Source organism: Catharus ustulatus, chromosome 8 (assembly GCF_009819885.2).
Source record: "Catharus ustulatus isolate bCatUst1 chromosome 8, bCatUst1.pri.v2, whole genome shotgun sequence".
In the NCBI taxonomy this organism is placed as follows: Eukaryota; Metazoa; Chordata; class Aves; order Passeriformes; family Turdidae; genus Catharus; species Catharus ustulatus.
In genome coordinates, this window is record NC_046228.1 from 32,516,267 (window position 1) to 32,532,969 (window position 16,703).

A 16,703-nucleotide genomic window follows, 5' to 3' on the forward strand; every position below is an offset into this window, starting at 1 on the left:
CCTGGCAGCTCGGGTTGTTAACGGAGTAAGCTGTCAGAGAACACAATTCCTTCCATTCATTTGCAAAAACAAGCCATCTTCAAGGGGGAAAAAAACCCATTTTGAAAGAGCAGCAAGAGAGCATAATGAACCCGAGCACGGAGGAAAACAGAGACTATTTTTATCAATGATGTCTCCCAGGAACAGCAGGGCCAAAAAAGAATTGAATTTCATTGGGATCTGATCACAGTGCTTACTAAATTGCTTTTTCTGTATCTGACATGCTTGATAAGAAGTGTCCCCAGCAGTGTCTGTGCAGGGGACTAAATGAAATGCATTATGCAATGGGCCTCCTGCCTCAGCACAACCAGAATTCAGGACAGAGCTTCTCCTCCTTCCAAGGTGATGACTGGCATTTAAGAACAATAAATATTTCTGGTTTGACATTTGGCTTTTTTCCCATACAACTATGAAGGCTATTTCCTTGACTATCCCTCAAATTCTTGATGGAGGGTCTCTTATCCAAATTTCTGTGCAGAGGAGCAAACTGTGAAGCCTAAGACAAGCACCTACATCTCCCGAAAATCAGAAAATATTTAACAACCATGTAGCACACAATTATGACTTCCAGATTATTTTTGTTTTCTTTTCTAAGAGTAATTTCTTTGTAATTAAAGAATTCCTTGTAATATTAGCCCAATTTTCTTTCCTTATAAATGTTATTTCTCACAGAGGGATAATTCTCTCTATCATATATCTATATCTATATATAAAGTGAGAGAGATTTATATACATACATTTCTCTTCCTAAGGACAACAAGCAGATGGCTTCTCTCTGCCTTTAGGAAAAATTAGCCACACTATAACACACCACAAAAGATACAAGATGTTACAAGCAAATGATAAAAGAGGAGAAAGATTTGGTGGGAAAATATAGCCAGTACCAGAGGTGGAATCTTTCTTAATTTCAGCTGTATGGAACTAGAGAAAAACTCAAAAAACCCCAGAGAGTAATTAATTTGAAATCCAAAAATAGAAATATCAAGATGAACAGGTCAGTATTTCACCCAGGCCCTTTGTCTCTAGGCTGACTCTCTTCACATGGAGATTTTATTACAATAATATTGGTGGTTCATTCTCTTATTCCCACATTTCATCTTCCTGCAGAGAATTTGACATTTCTTCACCAGCAGGAATAAGCCAGGCCCAGAATCTCACATCAGTGGCAATTTCAGAAGGCTGAAACAGGAGGGGGACGTTTGGGATCAGCAAAACCACACTGCAGTTCCCACTCTCAGCTTGGAGAAGCATCTTCATTTTCTGTACTGATTTTCCTCTCTTTTGGGTACTCAATGAGCACTTTTCAAGTCCAGGAGTGGGAATGTCATCTGGAACCACCTCACTACTTAATTCCAGCTGTATCCACACCACTGTCCTCTCCTCATTAAATTTTGCCACCCTGTCAGAGAAAGAATTTTTGGGAGAGATTTGGTGGCCAGCTACAAATTCTGCCTCACCAGTATTAAATCGATTTTATTACACTGATTTAATGATAACATTAAAAGTGGCACTTTTAGATTGAAGGTTATAGGGGAAAAAAGGGTTTTCCCACCTGAATTTTGGATGTATTTTCAATCAATCTGTGCAGATGCAACATGTCTGTGTGCACACACCTCACCTCCAGCGCTCACATCCTTCATCCTTAGGCTCATCCTCACATAATTTTAGGGTGAAAAAAGGAAATTTTTTTGTTATATTAAATGTTTTTCTTTTCCAATCCCAGGACAAAAAGCAGGAACCATTTACCAAGCAGATCTCTGCCTCCCCAGCACTGCTGTGCTGCCCAGGGTATTGATCCAGAGCCAAATGGAGATTATTCCCATTTTCTCCCCAGGAATTTCCTTGTTCTCCCCATGAAAGACCTCTAGGATTCAAGTAATGTTTTCCACAGAACCATTATCAATAGCATGGAACAGAGGCAAACATGACTGTCCTGGGAATGGGGACTTTTTTTCCTTTCATTTCCAAGGAGGGTTTCATTTTAACATGTACTTGCACATATTCATCAATTAAGGTTTTGCAGATCACATTTGATTAATTGAGGAATTAATCTGTGCCCTCTGCATTGTGACAACAAGCTGAAAGGAGAAATAATTCCTCCTGACCCCTAATGATCAGTCACAGTTTAATGGGACAACCCAGGCACTGAAATTATTCTCTCTGCAAGGCCCAAGGATGTGACAGAGATGAGAATTTTTCTGGAGTGAAGTTGGCTAATAAAGCATTGTGGCAAGAATATTTTGTTTAAATGTCAACATTTAAAGCCCTCAAATGCTTTGAAATGACATTTAAGGATCAAATAAATTGCTACATATGTTTTCTTTGAGACAACAGCTCCACTTGGTGTTGTAACAAACAGGGATCTATGGAATAGAAAACAGAATTGAATCTTACAGGAGCTCCTCAATCAATACTTGGGCGTTTTGGCACTTCATTAATAAGTTAATTGGATTTTTAGCCTCAGTTTTGCTGCAGGAAAAGCTGGTTTGTGCTCCTGAAGCTGCTCTGCTGCCCACGCCAAACCCCTGGAGATCCCTCTCCAGCCCTGATGGATTGGATTGCTGTGGCTCTGATCAAAGTTTGAATCAAAGCAGCTTCTCTTCCTTCCTGAAAGGAAATTCCTTCTTATTTCAGAGCCACTGTTACTTCTTCCAAGCAAACTCAGGACCCTTTTCCTTCTCAGCTTCTGGCAAAGCCAGAAGAACTGAGCATTTTCTCACCTGTAAGTTCCTAACCATGATGAGAAATAACAGGCAATTGATTAAACATTCCCAGATTTGAAAACATAAAAACAAATTATAAAAATCAGTCATTTTTACCAGTTTATTCCTGCCTTGATAATGAATCAGATTTAATTTACAGCTTGATAAATAGCTAGAAAATGCCCCTGTTTTCAGTAGCAGCCAAATTTCCAGCCCAGCTTGAGTCTCTGGAGAGCTCCCAGAGCTGCTGCTCCTCCTGTGCCACTCAGTGAGCCCCATGGCCACTGTGGCCCACAGGCCATCCCATAACCCAGCCCCAGCAATACACAACATATGGTTATCTCAACTTAAAAACAACTCCAGAGGTGATATGCAGGGACATTTCTTTCCTGTTTCTTTTTGTTTTTACCAAAATCATCTCACTTTTCAGGCAAGCTTGATCCTTTTTCCCTTAAAACCTCCACTTTTAAGGATTAGAACTACTATATATAAATATATATATATATGTGTGTGTGTGTATTATTTTTTATACCTACAGACAGCAACTCAGCTTCTGAACCACAAGCACTTTATCCCTGAAGTAAAGTGTCTTTCACACTTACTCCCTCATTCTGCAGCCTTGCTATAATTTTCTCGACCACAGTGATCTTTGAAACACCTGGTTCTTTCAACAATCATTACATTTTGGAAGTAAAAATCATGGTTTTGTTTGGTTTTGAAGGGCAAACCAGGCAAGTGAACCTCTCTTCTATCTGAAAAGCAACTATATTTAAAGATACAGGTTAATCTTAGATTAACAGGGACTGTCCTGCCTGATCAATACATCAGCCAAGAGAAGAGCATGCCTGGCTGCTAAGGGAGATTATTCTCAGGTTTATGTATTCACATATTAAAGTTCTTGACAATTTTACTGACAATTCTTTTTAATTAGCCATCCTGGTATCCTCCCAAATACATAAAATTTAATTATCTGTAACATCCCATCTTTGTGATTTTAACCTTTTCATGCTTCGCTACTTTTCAGTGACATTTTCCTTAAAAAAAAAGGCTCTACCTGTCAAGGGATGGCATGTGGGAGACAGACAATCAATCCTAAAAAGGGAAAGGATAGGGGAAATCACATCAGCAGACTTAAAACTACCTTTTCAGCTCCTTATCAGGTACTTGCAGATAATCAATAGTTTATCAAAGCTGTCCATTTTGACTTTGCTAAGTTATTCATTCAAAATCACTAAATTAGGTTAAAAACAAGCCCAACATTGTGAACTTTATCCAGTACCTTGAACTTCACATCAATCTGGTGACCTCTGCAGGACTGCAGTTAGAGTGAAAAGAGGGGGAAAATGAAAAGTTTGCCTAGAATAAACAGAGTGGCTGCAGCCACTAGAGGATTTTATCATTGTTTTTGCCTTGCTTTCCCACTTCCAAAGCACTTCATGATTGCTTATCTGTTCATCTTGCATCTCTGCTGAAATTTAATTAGAAAAATTGCTATCTGCCTCCAATGGCAAATAACTTGGCCACAACTCTGCCTTCTTCTATAAAAAGCACCCTGACAACTGCAGAAGTGTCGGGGAAGTCAATCTGTGTTTCCCCTCCACTCAGATCTGAGTTGCAGCATTGACCTAAATTGCTACTGAAAAATTAATTCCTGGGTAAATGGAACAATTTGCTCATCTTTTAGTGGTAGTGGGACTGTTCAGAGCCTCAGTCATGAAGTTCTTTTCTAATTTACTTAAGAATAAGAATGCAGAGATATAGCCAGTTTTTAAAACATTTCTCTGGTTGTTTCCTGAAGTGACACCAATACTCTGTCCACCAAATAACTTTTGGAATTAAAGTATCCAGGAACTCCCATTCCTCTCAGCCCAGCACTAATTATCTTGCACCAAAAGATTTCAGTCTAATTAACAGCAGGGCTGGATGCTGCCCATTCAAAATATAAAATCACCTTTTTTCTTGCCCAAAATGATTTGTATGAAGAGAAACAATTCTCCTAATGATGAAAACTCTGTTTTCTCTGGAAGGCAGACTTTGAATATTTAGTTTTGCCAGCAGACACAACTGTAGTCAATTCCAGCAGGAAGTGTAAACACCAATCCCTACAAGAGCATTTAGCAGCAGTCCCAAAAACTGGACAGAGCCTGTTCAGCTGGGAAGGGAATAATTAGAAACAAATTAAATCCCAAACAATTTCCTGAAGCTTGATGCCACTGAATCACAAACAGAGCTGATAAAATATGGGAATAAAGCTAGAGAGAAGGACTCAAAGCAGCTTGTGATGTGTTAACCATAGTGGGCCATAAGCCTTGGCAAAAGACAGCAGAACCCTGAAGAAGGAATGCAAAAGATACCAGTGTGTTGAGTATGGTTTGTTTGAGAGAAATCATGCCAGACTGTGCCTTTACAGATCTGTGCAAAGCTATGATTAAGCCATGTTATTTAGTTACATAAATGTTTTTGTTGTGCTACTTTTAGCTATAGCTGAAAGGCATATAAATATATATACTGACGTGTGAAATCAATAAACTGCTTCATGCTTGCATCAAGCTGGGGTCCCGCCTCTTTGCCAATCGCCATCAGTAAGTCTCAACAGACCAAAGGCTGGTGTCCTAGTTTGGAGGACAGGTGTCTGCTGAGAAAGGCAGGAGCCTCTCCTTAAAATGGAGAATGTAAAACCCCTCCCTCCAAATTATTATAATTTTGAAATCAAGGGGCTCTCAGGCAAAGATATGGGAATTAGGAATAACAGTTCTTTTCTAGGGAAATTAAAATAGAAATACAGTACTACAAAGAAACAAACCCCAAACCCTGACACAGTCAGAGTACAACCTGACACCCCGTCAGTCAGGGTGTTAGCAGCAGTCCCATTCCATGGTGGCTGCATCCTCCTGCAGTGACAGATGTGGCTCAGTTGGAGCAGTGCTCCTGTACAAGGTGCAGTTTCCCTCCGGAGCTCCAGTGGTGATGTGGAGAAATCCGGTTTTCCTCTGGAGTCCAGTGGAGAAAGGGGCTCCCTTAGTGTCCCAAAACCTCTGTTTTTATCTTGGTAAGAAATGTTGGGCTCTTCCCCCTGGCTGGAGCAACTTCCAATGGGATGCAGTAATTTTATCAGTCCCACAGTGGGACTCAATGGCCATGAGCAGAAAATGACTGGCTGGAGGAAGGATGGGTTGTGAAAAGATAAAGAACAATGCCCTGCCTGGTTTCAGTGGATGGCCCATTAGCAGAATATCTCCCATGGAGATAAGGATCAGTGCCCCCATCCTCAACAGATGGTGATAGAATAGATACCTTTTACCACACTCTATATTGTAAGCCAAGACAGCTGGCAAAGCTCTTTTATCATATTTGAATTTAAAAAGCCAAATCTTAGTACAAATAAGGCAAAGGAAATAAAGGCAGATTGAGATCGAACTGCTCCAGAGACCACCAATTCCCTAAATTAACTGTGAACAACTGCAGTTTAAAATGTCCCATATCTAACAAACAAACACAAACAAAATGACAAGAAAAAGTGGCAACTGAAGATGATTTTTCAGTTTAATGCAGTTTGATTGTTATTAGGGGTGATTCCCTCCCTGTGAATTGTCTTTAAGCAGTCAGGTTTAACAGTCAGCAAGAAAAACCCCCGATTATTCTCTGGCATTTTGCCACTCTCACAGGTAAGAGAGGCATTCCTCACCTACTGAAAGCTTCTATTAAAGTTGACATAACCACACATATCCACTTCAACTCAGCCTAACAGGCCAAAATCTGAAGGCTGTGTCTTTCAGTGCCCCAAAAATCTTCCTTGGCAGCTGTGTTGGAGCTCCAGGTAAACCAGTAAATCTCTCCCACTTCAGAGGTGGTCACTTGGTGTTCATTCCATGGTAGATCCCTGGATCAAATGTCTTTTGTACTGGTACTTCCCACAGCAAAATAAGGTCATTAATTAATTAATTAATTTAATGACCACTAGAGGAAATCCAGAACATTTTGATGATTTTCTCTTTGATTAGTATAACCAAGATGGGGAGATGCTGTTTTCAGAATTTTCATTTGTGCTGCTACTGCTGCAAATTTTATATTAATGTGTCTCTTGGAGAAAATTCCAGGAGGTTTTGTGTTTGGGAGGAATTGTGATTTGCAGGGTCAAAGGAAGGAAATGCAAGGGAATTCAGTTGGAAGGAATTGTCAGGTGCTTGTCATCCTCAAGACCAGAGGTACTCAAAACCAGAATTAATAATGGAATTAACTGAGTTGGAGAAGACCTTTGAGATCATCCAGTCCAAAACCAGTATATCCTGTATAGTGCTAATTAATTACTAATAATCAGCATAATGTTGATTTGTCCAGAGCTAATTAACCCTTGACACTCTGGAAGTGTCCTGTGCTCCCAGTCCCAACTCACTCAGTAGGATTACAACACCTCCTCAGAAAAATGCAGATTTCTCCCCTGAATCCAAATGGATGGAAGTGAAGAGCTCCTTCACACTAATAAAGACTTGAGGCCTTCCAGAGGCACCTCCTGCTCTCCACTGTCTTTTTTCACCCCTCTCAACTTCACAGCTGTTTGAGAATATTTCATTTATTATTTTTAGCCTTTCATCTCTCCATGCTCTGCTCAGGCCCAGCTCCATGAGGGCACCTGAGCCCACAGACCCTGTGAGGCCCCAGCTGACACAATTCCTCAGGATTCTGGGGATAACCAGTACAAACCTAAACCTCTTCCATGCAGGAGGATCCATCAGAGGTGCAAGGACAAGAAACTTGTAGAAGAGTGAGGTCGAATCTGGATTTAGTACAAAATCCTTGGTGTCAAGGAGTGTCTTAGGGCTCATATGGGCTCATAATTACCCCATGGAACCCCATAATAAATCCCATTAATCCGAATCGAGTCCAGCAATTAATTAAACAAATCTAATGTATATTTTGCTGTTTAATTTCTTCTTTGTATGATGATGGAAAACACTGAGTATAGAAGTGGAGGAAAACTTCACAATGTGAGTGCAATAGGAATGGACTGAAGAGGGAAAAAAAGGAGGAGAAATTATCTTGCCCATGTTATGAGATATTCATGAGGTTGTACTTCTTAACTCCATGTGATACTTGCACATCCTGATAATAAATGATAATTTATTCAAGTCTTCCTGATACAAGAGGGGGGAAAAATTAATTACCAGAGCAGATCAGACACAGAAACACTGAAATATAATATAAATGTAAAGTAATGTAACAACAACAACAAAAATCCCCAAACCTAATCAACAACCAACATAGGTTTTCTTGGAAACTGAAATTCAGCTAATAGCAAGTAATTAATTCCCAACTTTTTACCTCAGTAAATTCATGGATAGATTCTAATTATACTGGACAAAAACATTACTCTTGCCAGTGACATTAAATGCTTTATTTTAGGGGTCAGCTGAGTGGACATCTTGCCCAGCAAAGCAGGACTTCCCTTTCCAGCTACTGCCTCTGAATAATTCATACTTCAACTTTGTTCCTCGTTCATTAATATTCCTTCTTATCTTCATTAAAAAATTAAAAAAAAAAAGATGGTATTAAACTAAAACCAGTCCTTTAGCCTAGGGAGTAGGGTAGTGGTAGCTATAGAATAGCTTAGTAAAGAATAAATATAATGCATAAAAATGTAACAGATAAATGTAATAAAAATATTTCCTAGCTGAATCCAGGTATCATCCATATCTTCCAAAGGAATTATCGCTTAAGAGCCAAGTAAATATTTGAGGTTCAAACTATAACTTCTTCCACTCAGGTTTATCAAAAAGAGATAAACACTGAAGGGTTTGTGGCTCATCAACAGAACCCAGGTCTCATTTCATAGATCAGGAGCAGTTTGACACAAGAAAAGCTAAAAAACAAACAAAAGCTGCTGCCCCTGAGCACGCTGCAGCTCAGGAAGTTTAAATAAATGAGTTTTGCAGCTCAGTACCCAAATCTCAGGTCAGATTTTTCCTGGGACAACCACTCTCCCTGGCAGACACTGCTTTGTTTTCCAGTGGGGAACATGCCTGGCCAAGGGCAGGAGCAGAACTGGAGCTGGAATCCTCTGACTGAGAGGCAGCACCACAAAAATGGTATGGTTTGTGTTACACCTTCAGATAAAAGATAAAAACCCATTAAAACACCAGTTATTTGTAATTCCTGCCTCATCTGCTCCCACACTGCGAATTATAACAGATCTGTGCAGGTGAAACGGGGTCACAGTCCCTCCTCCTTCATTGTCTGAGTGCTCACCCTGAGGCTCCACACTCAGCTGGACAGGGAGCTGCCCCTTTCCTGAAAATGCCACCAAGCCTAAAGCAAATTAAAGTAGAATTTAAAGTCAGAGAAGTTCTTCACCAAACACAACACAGTTACAAAGGGTTTTTAAGCACACCAAGGTGTAGAAGTATGTGTGTGTGGGGAAGATGTGGAAATCAATACTCCAAGGGTATATACAGATCATCTCTCCCTTCCCTTGACCCATCCCAAGGATAATCCCAGCAAGACTCCTAAGGCCACACCAAGCAAGGCACCAAAATGTGTGTGATGGGAGAAGAGTGTGAGGCACAGGACAGGAAGGGAGATAAGGCAGGGAAAAGCAGGATCTCCACACTTCCAACCTCAACCTGCCATTGGCTGGAGGCAGTAGGACACTGAGCGTGTACTGTGATGAGCAACCAAAGTTAAAAACCTTAATGCCAAAGCTTAACATTATTTTAATGTCATCTTAATGTCAGAGTTAATCAGGTGGGGCAATACCTGGTGATTCGATTGGTTCTGCCTTTTTATATTCTTAAATATATGAATCAAAGGTCACACATCAATATTAATTCAGCAATCCCTGTTTCTGTTCCGCCCACCAGAGGTGCAGACCTCCAAGCAGCAGCTCTGCTGTAAGGAATGGTAATTGGCACCAAGTTGCAACAAGAAATGGTAAAGTTCTCACCTCATTTTGGGATTCATGTATGCATGGAGTGTGAAATGAGTCTTACACTCACTTTTAACCCAACCCCATGGATGGATTAACTGACAGATTTAGCACAAGGACCTACACGGGATAAACCCCAATTGCTCTTCAGTGCCTCTTGATCAAAACTGATAATAGCAACACAAATCCTTTCAAAAGTCAGTGACTAATGCTTCCTCTTCCCAAAAGAGGTTTCTCAAAACCCTCAATGGAATAACATCAAGTCTCCTCCCAAAAGTGCTTCTTGGCGATATTTTGAGAGCCAAATACGAACAGATCAGGAAAAGCAATTCCAAAATTTACCAAATTTCTTCAAGACTCAGCCCTTGGCATTGGATCCAAGCTGGAATTTCACCATCATTTCTTACCTTGGTTTCCTCTTGCTTGGCACACGAAACACAGCATCAAGCACAGGTGGCCTTTTAGCTCCAGCTCCCAGGTGTGCCCACAGGAAAAGAGGACAGCCAATCAGATAAAACTTGGAAAAACCCCAGAGGACTTACAGGATCCGTCAGCTCAGGCAGGCTGGCTTGGTAGGTGAGGGGTCTGCAGTCCCGGGTGTTGTTCACCAGCACACAGGGCAGGAACATTGGCCCCAAATCGTCCCCATCCAGCACATCCACAGTCAGGGTGGTCGTGCTCGTCCTCCGCTCATTCAGGTTCTGGGCTCGGTCCTGTGGAGCAAACCAGATCCATCTGGTGAAACTTCCTGAACTGAGAATCTCCTGGAAAAAAATCTCCTAAAAATCTCCTAAAAATTTCCACCCAAAAGGTTTTAAACAAGGCTAAATATAAAATATATAAGCATCAGAATTATCGATGTTCTAGGAGTAATAAGAGGAACTAGTAAAATTAGGAGAAAAAGTGAAGAAATACTGCAAGACATCTATCACTCACAAATAATACAGCCTGGGACAACTATAGGATTAAAACTGTAATAATGCAGCATGTTTGTAGAAGATAAAAAGGCCCTGTGTCTTATTTATAATCCAAAATTGTTGTGATTATACCGAAAGTACACAAGTCTTCTTTCTTCTTTTAGTGAAGAAACATCATGACTGGCTAATATTTTGTTTAAAATACTCAAAAATATTCTTATTTTCACAGAGGAACTGCTGCATGAGCTTCCCTTTGCAGAGCTAAAATCCTGGGGCGGAATATGTGCCATGAATTACATCTTGTCCTCCTATCCTAACAGGATATAAGGTAGATGTAACACTGAAAAAAGGAAGTAATTTTAAAATTTATTTTTAAATTTATGCTGTTTAATAACATCATCTATGTAAGATGATGAGGCCATTGCTCTAACTTAGATTGTATACATATTTATTTTTCTATTTTGGAGTCCGGGAAGTTCATACGCCAGCTTCACATTTAGAGTAAATATGGGAATGTCTGCATTCAGCTTTCTTCATGGTCAATGATGAAAAACAATTCCAGTTACAATGAACAGCTTTTATCATCAACTAAACCATTTCTACCTTTCTCTCTTTTCCTCCAGTAAGTGTCTCAGAGTAATTCTGGATCAAAGCAGATAGAGAGTAATTAATTTCCAGCAATATCTTCAGGATGCAAGGACAACAAAGCACTGATAGTGTAATCAGAGGAATGTGATTGCATAGTGCACACCAGAGAGAATTCAATGCAGCCTGTGGGGTTATAGAATCCCAGACTGGTTTGGGTTGGGAGGGACCTTAAAGCCTCATCAGTGCCACCCCTGCAATGAACAGGGATACCTTCCACTATCCCAGATTGCTCCAAGCCCCGTCCAGCTCCATGGACACTGCCAGGGATGGGTTGTGGTTTATGGCTTTTCCCAGAAACAGGAGCTGAATGGGCAACAGGAAGAGCATTGGCAGCAGCTCAGGGAGGGATCCTGCCCCTGTGCCAGCCCTACAGGCCCCTCTGCAGTGCTGTGTCCAGCTCTGGATCCTCAGCACAGCAGGGCCAGGGAGCTCCTGCAGCGGGGCCAGCGGAGGCTGCGGCGCTGAGGAAGGGCCTGGAGCATCTGGGTGCCCAGGAAAGGCTGAGGGAGCTGGGGCTGTTCAGGCTGGAGAGGAGCCCCAGCTGAGAGGGGCCCTCAGCCCTGTCCCTTGGACACTGCCAGGGATCCAGAGGCAGCCACAGCTGCTCTGGGCACCCTGTGCCAGGGCCTGCCCACCCTCCCAGGGAACAATTCCTTCCCAATATCCCATCTAACCCTGTTTTCTGTCAGTCTGAAGCCACTCCCCCTTGTCCTGGCACTGCATCCCTCAGAAAAGTCTCCCTCTATCCTTCTTGTCAGCTCCTTCAGGTCCTGGAAGGTCACAGTTAGGTCACCCTGAAGCTTCTCCTCTCCAGGCTGAACAATCTCAGCTCTCCCAGCCTTTCCTCCCAGCAGAGCTGCTCCATCCCTCTGATAATCCTGGTGCTTCCTCTGGGCTCTGCTTCTGCTGGCAGCATGCTGAGCAGGTCACAAAATATGTAAGAAAAGAGATTGCAAAATGCATCTGCACTTCTGTGTCAGAGAGATGACAGGAAAGTGAAGGTGTGGATTCAGGATCTCCTATTGCTTCAAAGCAAATATAATTTCCCATGAACAAAGATGTATCACAACAGCCGTGAACAACAGAGGAGAAGTTTTCATTTCAGTTGTTATCAGAAAGACAAAAAGGGAAAAAAAGCTTTCACAGCCCTCAAGGACACCGAAAAACCCACTCTGATGACAGTTATCTGAGATACAGTTTATACATCACTTTTCTTCTCCGTGCAAGTTACCACTGCAGCCACTCTGGAAAAACCTCTCCCTACACTTGAAGGAAATATCACCTCTTCATAACAAAATGCATTTCCAACCTGAAGAATACAATGAAATTGTGTCCACTAAACTCATCAGAGTGAAAATCAGCCTTGCCAGATTTGTTGGAAAATGGGATGCTTAGTGCCATGAGGTCGCACTTTTCTGCATGAGCTGCACTGCACATTTGCAACTTGCTCCTTGTGCCAAAAAGGTTGGCTTGTACCACAGTGAGCAAGCTTTTTTAAGCAGTAATAATATGCCTGAGCTTTCAACAGCCTGGATAAATCTTAAATTAGATCTTCAGCAGAGGAGGATTTATCAGAGCTGGTATTTCAGCAAGACGCTGCCTTTCCTTGGGAAGGAAACTAAACCCGCACCTAAATCAGGGGAAATGGCCTTCAAGAGATTTATACTCACATTTGCTTGAACAATGACAAAATAACGAGTCTTTTCTTCATAATTTAGTCTTTCCCTCAGAACTACTGCTCCGGACAAAGTGAGAGGAATATCAAAGGTCCTGTTGGAAGTCTGCAAATGAGAAAACAACACAATAAAATTGAACATGCCTCAAAATTAAGCTGTGTTGTAGCTGGACCCTTGGTTGGTGTTCCAAGGCTGCATCTGCTCTTCAAATTAAAGATTATAAAGCTTTTTATGTTTTCTTTGCCCCCCAGTTTCCTCCTGAAGAACCCCACAAAAATGAATCTGGATGTCCTGGGTTCTTTACCTATCTATTGCTACTTCCAACCACAAAAATCTGACTTGTCTGCTTCTTTCCCCTTTACTATCCTGAATTTGCAGTGGTGCGTTAAGAACAAACACTCAAGTGGTAGAGATAAGAAATCCACATCATTGTACTTATCTACTCTTCATTCTGCCTTTCATGAGGGCAATGAAGTGCTAAACAAGCAGAGAACATCAACATTTAGGTGCCAGTTCATGCATATGTTTCTATCCGAAAAAATTCACATTTCAGGGTAAATGCAGATGTTAAATCGGGTGAAGTTCAATTTGTTCTGTGTATTTGCTTCCACAGACTCAGGTGACAAAGCTGGGGCAACAACTGGCAGGGGGGCACAAATTTCTGGTCTGAGATCCAATTGCAATTTCATTGTCAAATTAATCTAATTAAAAAACCCCATATTTCCATGCGTCAATCTCCCAGTGCCAAAGATAGCTAATGTTTAAGTATTATGAACAAGCAACAGAAAGACAAGATTCCAAACACAGCAGAGATACTCAGGAATGTTGTCATCACATAACGAGGCCTTTTTCCTCTAAGAGGTTAAATAACTGCTAAAATTGCAGGATGTGAGTGTTAAATTCCCCATACAGCAGGTATCCGTGGTGGGCAGGAAAACAGGATTGGGAAGTGTGTCCCAGACTGATAAATAACTGGAGATAATCTGAGTTTGGCACTCTTCTTTTGGGATAAAATATTCATCATTCCCATCAAGAGGGGAAAAGTCAGTTAGGAGATTTATACTGAGGCGAAACAGAAATCATGGAATCCCAGAATGGTTGGGTTGGAAGAGATCTTACAGCCCATCCAGTGCCACCCCTGCCATGGGCAGGGACACCTTCCACTGTCCCAGACTGCTCCAAGCCCCAAAGTCCAATGTGGCCTTAGACACTTCCAGGGATGGGATAGACACAACTTCTCTGGGCATTATTGAAAGTGAAATAATCCAGCTGCTGACAGCTAGGCAACGAGAGGGAAGGTAAATTCATCTGTGGTTACAGGGCTCATGGGCAGACAGGATACTTAACATGAAGGAAAACAATTCTTCATGTCCAACAGCAACCTCTTGTTCATTTGCTACTTCATGTTACAGAAACATAAATGTAAACATAAATATAAATAATAAAAACATAAATATACATGGAGGAAAAAAACCTGAATGGCTGTACCTTGTCATTAGGATTGTACTGGATGACATATTCTATCTGGCCATTGGGACCATCATCAATGTCAATAGCACCATTGTTTCCAGAAAATCCTGTGAAGATGGTTGTTCCAACTGGAGTTAACTGCAAGAACAGCAATAGATCTCCATTAAAACCTTAAGGTTTTAAAGTTAATTTTAACCTTATTTTCCCCCCTAGCTCTGGTCTCTAATGCATCAAGACAGAACTTAATTTTTTTCAAAAAAATGACAAAGATGAGAAAAACACTCTTTAAACCTGAAAGAACCCATGAAATAAATATAGATTAATCCAAATAAAAGCTCCTTTTTCAGACTCAGGAAGGAAAACAAGAACGAGCTGCAAACGTAAACACCACTTATTTGACAGCATCTTCATAGCAATGTGAACAGAGCCAGATTAATATTGTTACATGCAAACACAAACACCCATAGAGCTTCATGGCTTTGAGCAAACACAGGAGTGATGCTGTTGCTCCAATATTGTGTTGGCAGCAATTGAATACCCATTAAATTATGTTTTGAAAATGAATCAATTTATAATTATCCTTGCACTGATAAATAGAACCAAATCAAGGCCCATTGAGAGCAAAGACAGATTTCTTGGGAGTCATCGTTTCTGAATTTAAATATTCAGGAAACTTTGCACGTAATCAACCAGGAAGTGAAGAAGAAATGAACAAACACATGTGGATTCAGCACAACCCTTGCTTCCTGGTGCTAGATTTGTGGCTCCTAAATTCCCAGAGTCCCGCTGGCCCCTCTTCTTTCCTCCAGAACTTACATGAAGTTGCTGTATATATTTAAACCTAGAGGGCCTAAAAGGTTCAAAATGTTGGAAAAAGTGCAGAGGGCAAAGAACAGAGTCATTCCAGCATTTGGTGCAGATGTGGATGTTATTTCATGTTCTATTTTGTAGTGCTCCCAATAGAGCAAAGACTTAACTCCCCATTTCTTCCTGCACCCATAGTTGCTGTTTTATTTATAAAGCTGCTAATAAAGGGTGCAATGGTTGGCAGAGTTCTCTGGGAAACGTTTTCAGAACTGAGAATACTGAATCCTTTGAAACAAACTCCACCGATTTGAAGCCTTTTTATGGTAAAACAAGTGGAGTCTAATTTATAATACCACCAATAGGCACAGTTACACCACAACTCCTAATGTTCATGTTTTGCTTCTAACTTGTCTTATTTACTCCTGGAACAGGCAGCAGAAATGTCAAGGGATGGGCTGCTCCTTCACATCCTTGCTGCCTCCTCAGCAGCTCAGGAGAAGAAAATCCAATGTTCTTGAGGGAAAAGAGGGAGACCAGGCACCCATTCCCTGGGTGGTCTCTGTCCCGCACTGCCAGGCAGGACAGAAGCAGTGGGGAACATTGATTTTGCATCCTGCCAGCAAAAAATACACGGGGATGGGGACAGAGGGACACAAACAAGCACTGTCCCCTATCCCAGCCCTCTAGCCCAAGCTCAGCGTCACTCCTTAACTCCCAACTCCTCCTCACCACTTTCTCCTCCCTCCTTGCTGCCAAATGGCGTTTTCCTCTCTCTCAATCCCCTTTTCCCCTCTCTCAATCCCCTCTTTCCCTCTCTGATTCACTGTTCCTGGGGCTGACTGAGGGCTGGGATGTGCCCAGTGCTGAAGCCTGTGGATCCCTCAGCCCAGGGCAGTCCCACCTCTCCTCACACGGACTCCTCAGGCCCTGCCTGGGCACTGACACCCTGTAACCCAAAATAAGAGAGTTTAACCAGTTCATCCCGGTTTAAACAATGGTCTCGTTAGTGGAAAGAGCCGGGCAATATGCAGGCTGGTCATAGGGTGGCATGTGATGGAAATCTCCCAGGTTTTTGCTGTCCAAACAGGACAAAGTCCTCATGCTCCCAGAGGGATCTGAGAGGAGCAGCTCTGGAGACATCAGACATGTAGAATGCCATGGATTTGGGTTTGAACTGGTTTGGGTTGGAAGAGACATTAAAGATCCATGGGCAGGGACATCGTCCACAATCCCAGGCTGCTCCAAGCCCAAAGTCCAGCCTGGCCTTGGACACTTCCAGGGATCCAGGGACAGCCACAGCTTCTCTGGGCACCCTGTGCCAGGGCCTGCCCACCCTCCCAGGGAACAATTCCTTCCCAATATCCCATCTATCCCTGCCCTCTGGCAGTGAAGCCATTCCCTGTGTCTGTCCCTCCATCCCTTGTCCCCAGTCCCTCTCCAGCTCTCCTGGAGCCCCTTTAGGTGCTGGAAGGGCTCTGAGATCTCCCTGGATCCCTCTCCTCTCCAGGTGAACACCCCCAGCTCT

The 16,703-nt window shown here is 42.0% G+C and overlaps 1 protein-coding gene across 10 annotated transcripts in view; it reads right to left on the minus strand.

Annotated features, from left to right (window-relative positions):
• Positions 1 to 16,703, minus strand: part of PCDH15 (protocadherin related 15) — a 642,731-nt gene that overhangs the window by 174,550 nt on the left and 451,478 nt on the right. For all 10 annotated transcript variants that reach the window (XR_004418559.1, XR_004418557.1, XR_004418555.2 and 7 more), the window contains 3 exons: positions 14,390 to 14,509; positions 12,896 to 13,006; positions 10,203 to 10,373 (listed from right to left, as the gene is read on the minus strand). Coding sequence is in view for 3 of the 10 variants with exons in the window: in XM_033065836.2 (XP_032921727.1) it covers positions 10,203 to 10,373; positions 12,896 to 13,006; positions 14,390 to 14,509 (402 nt within the window). In the remaining 7 variants the exon portion in view is untranslated. The remainder of the gene's footprint in view (positions 1 to 10,202; positions 10,374 to 12,895; positions 13,007 to 14,389; positions 14,510 to 16,703) is intronic.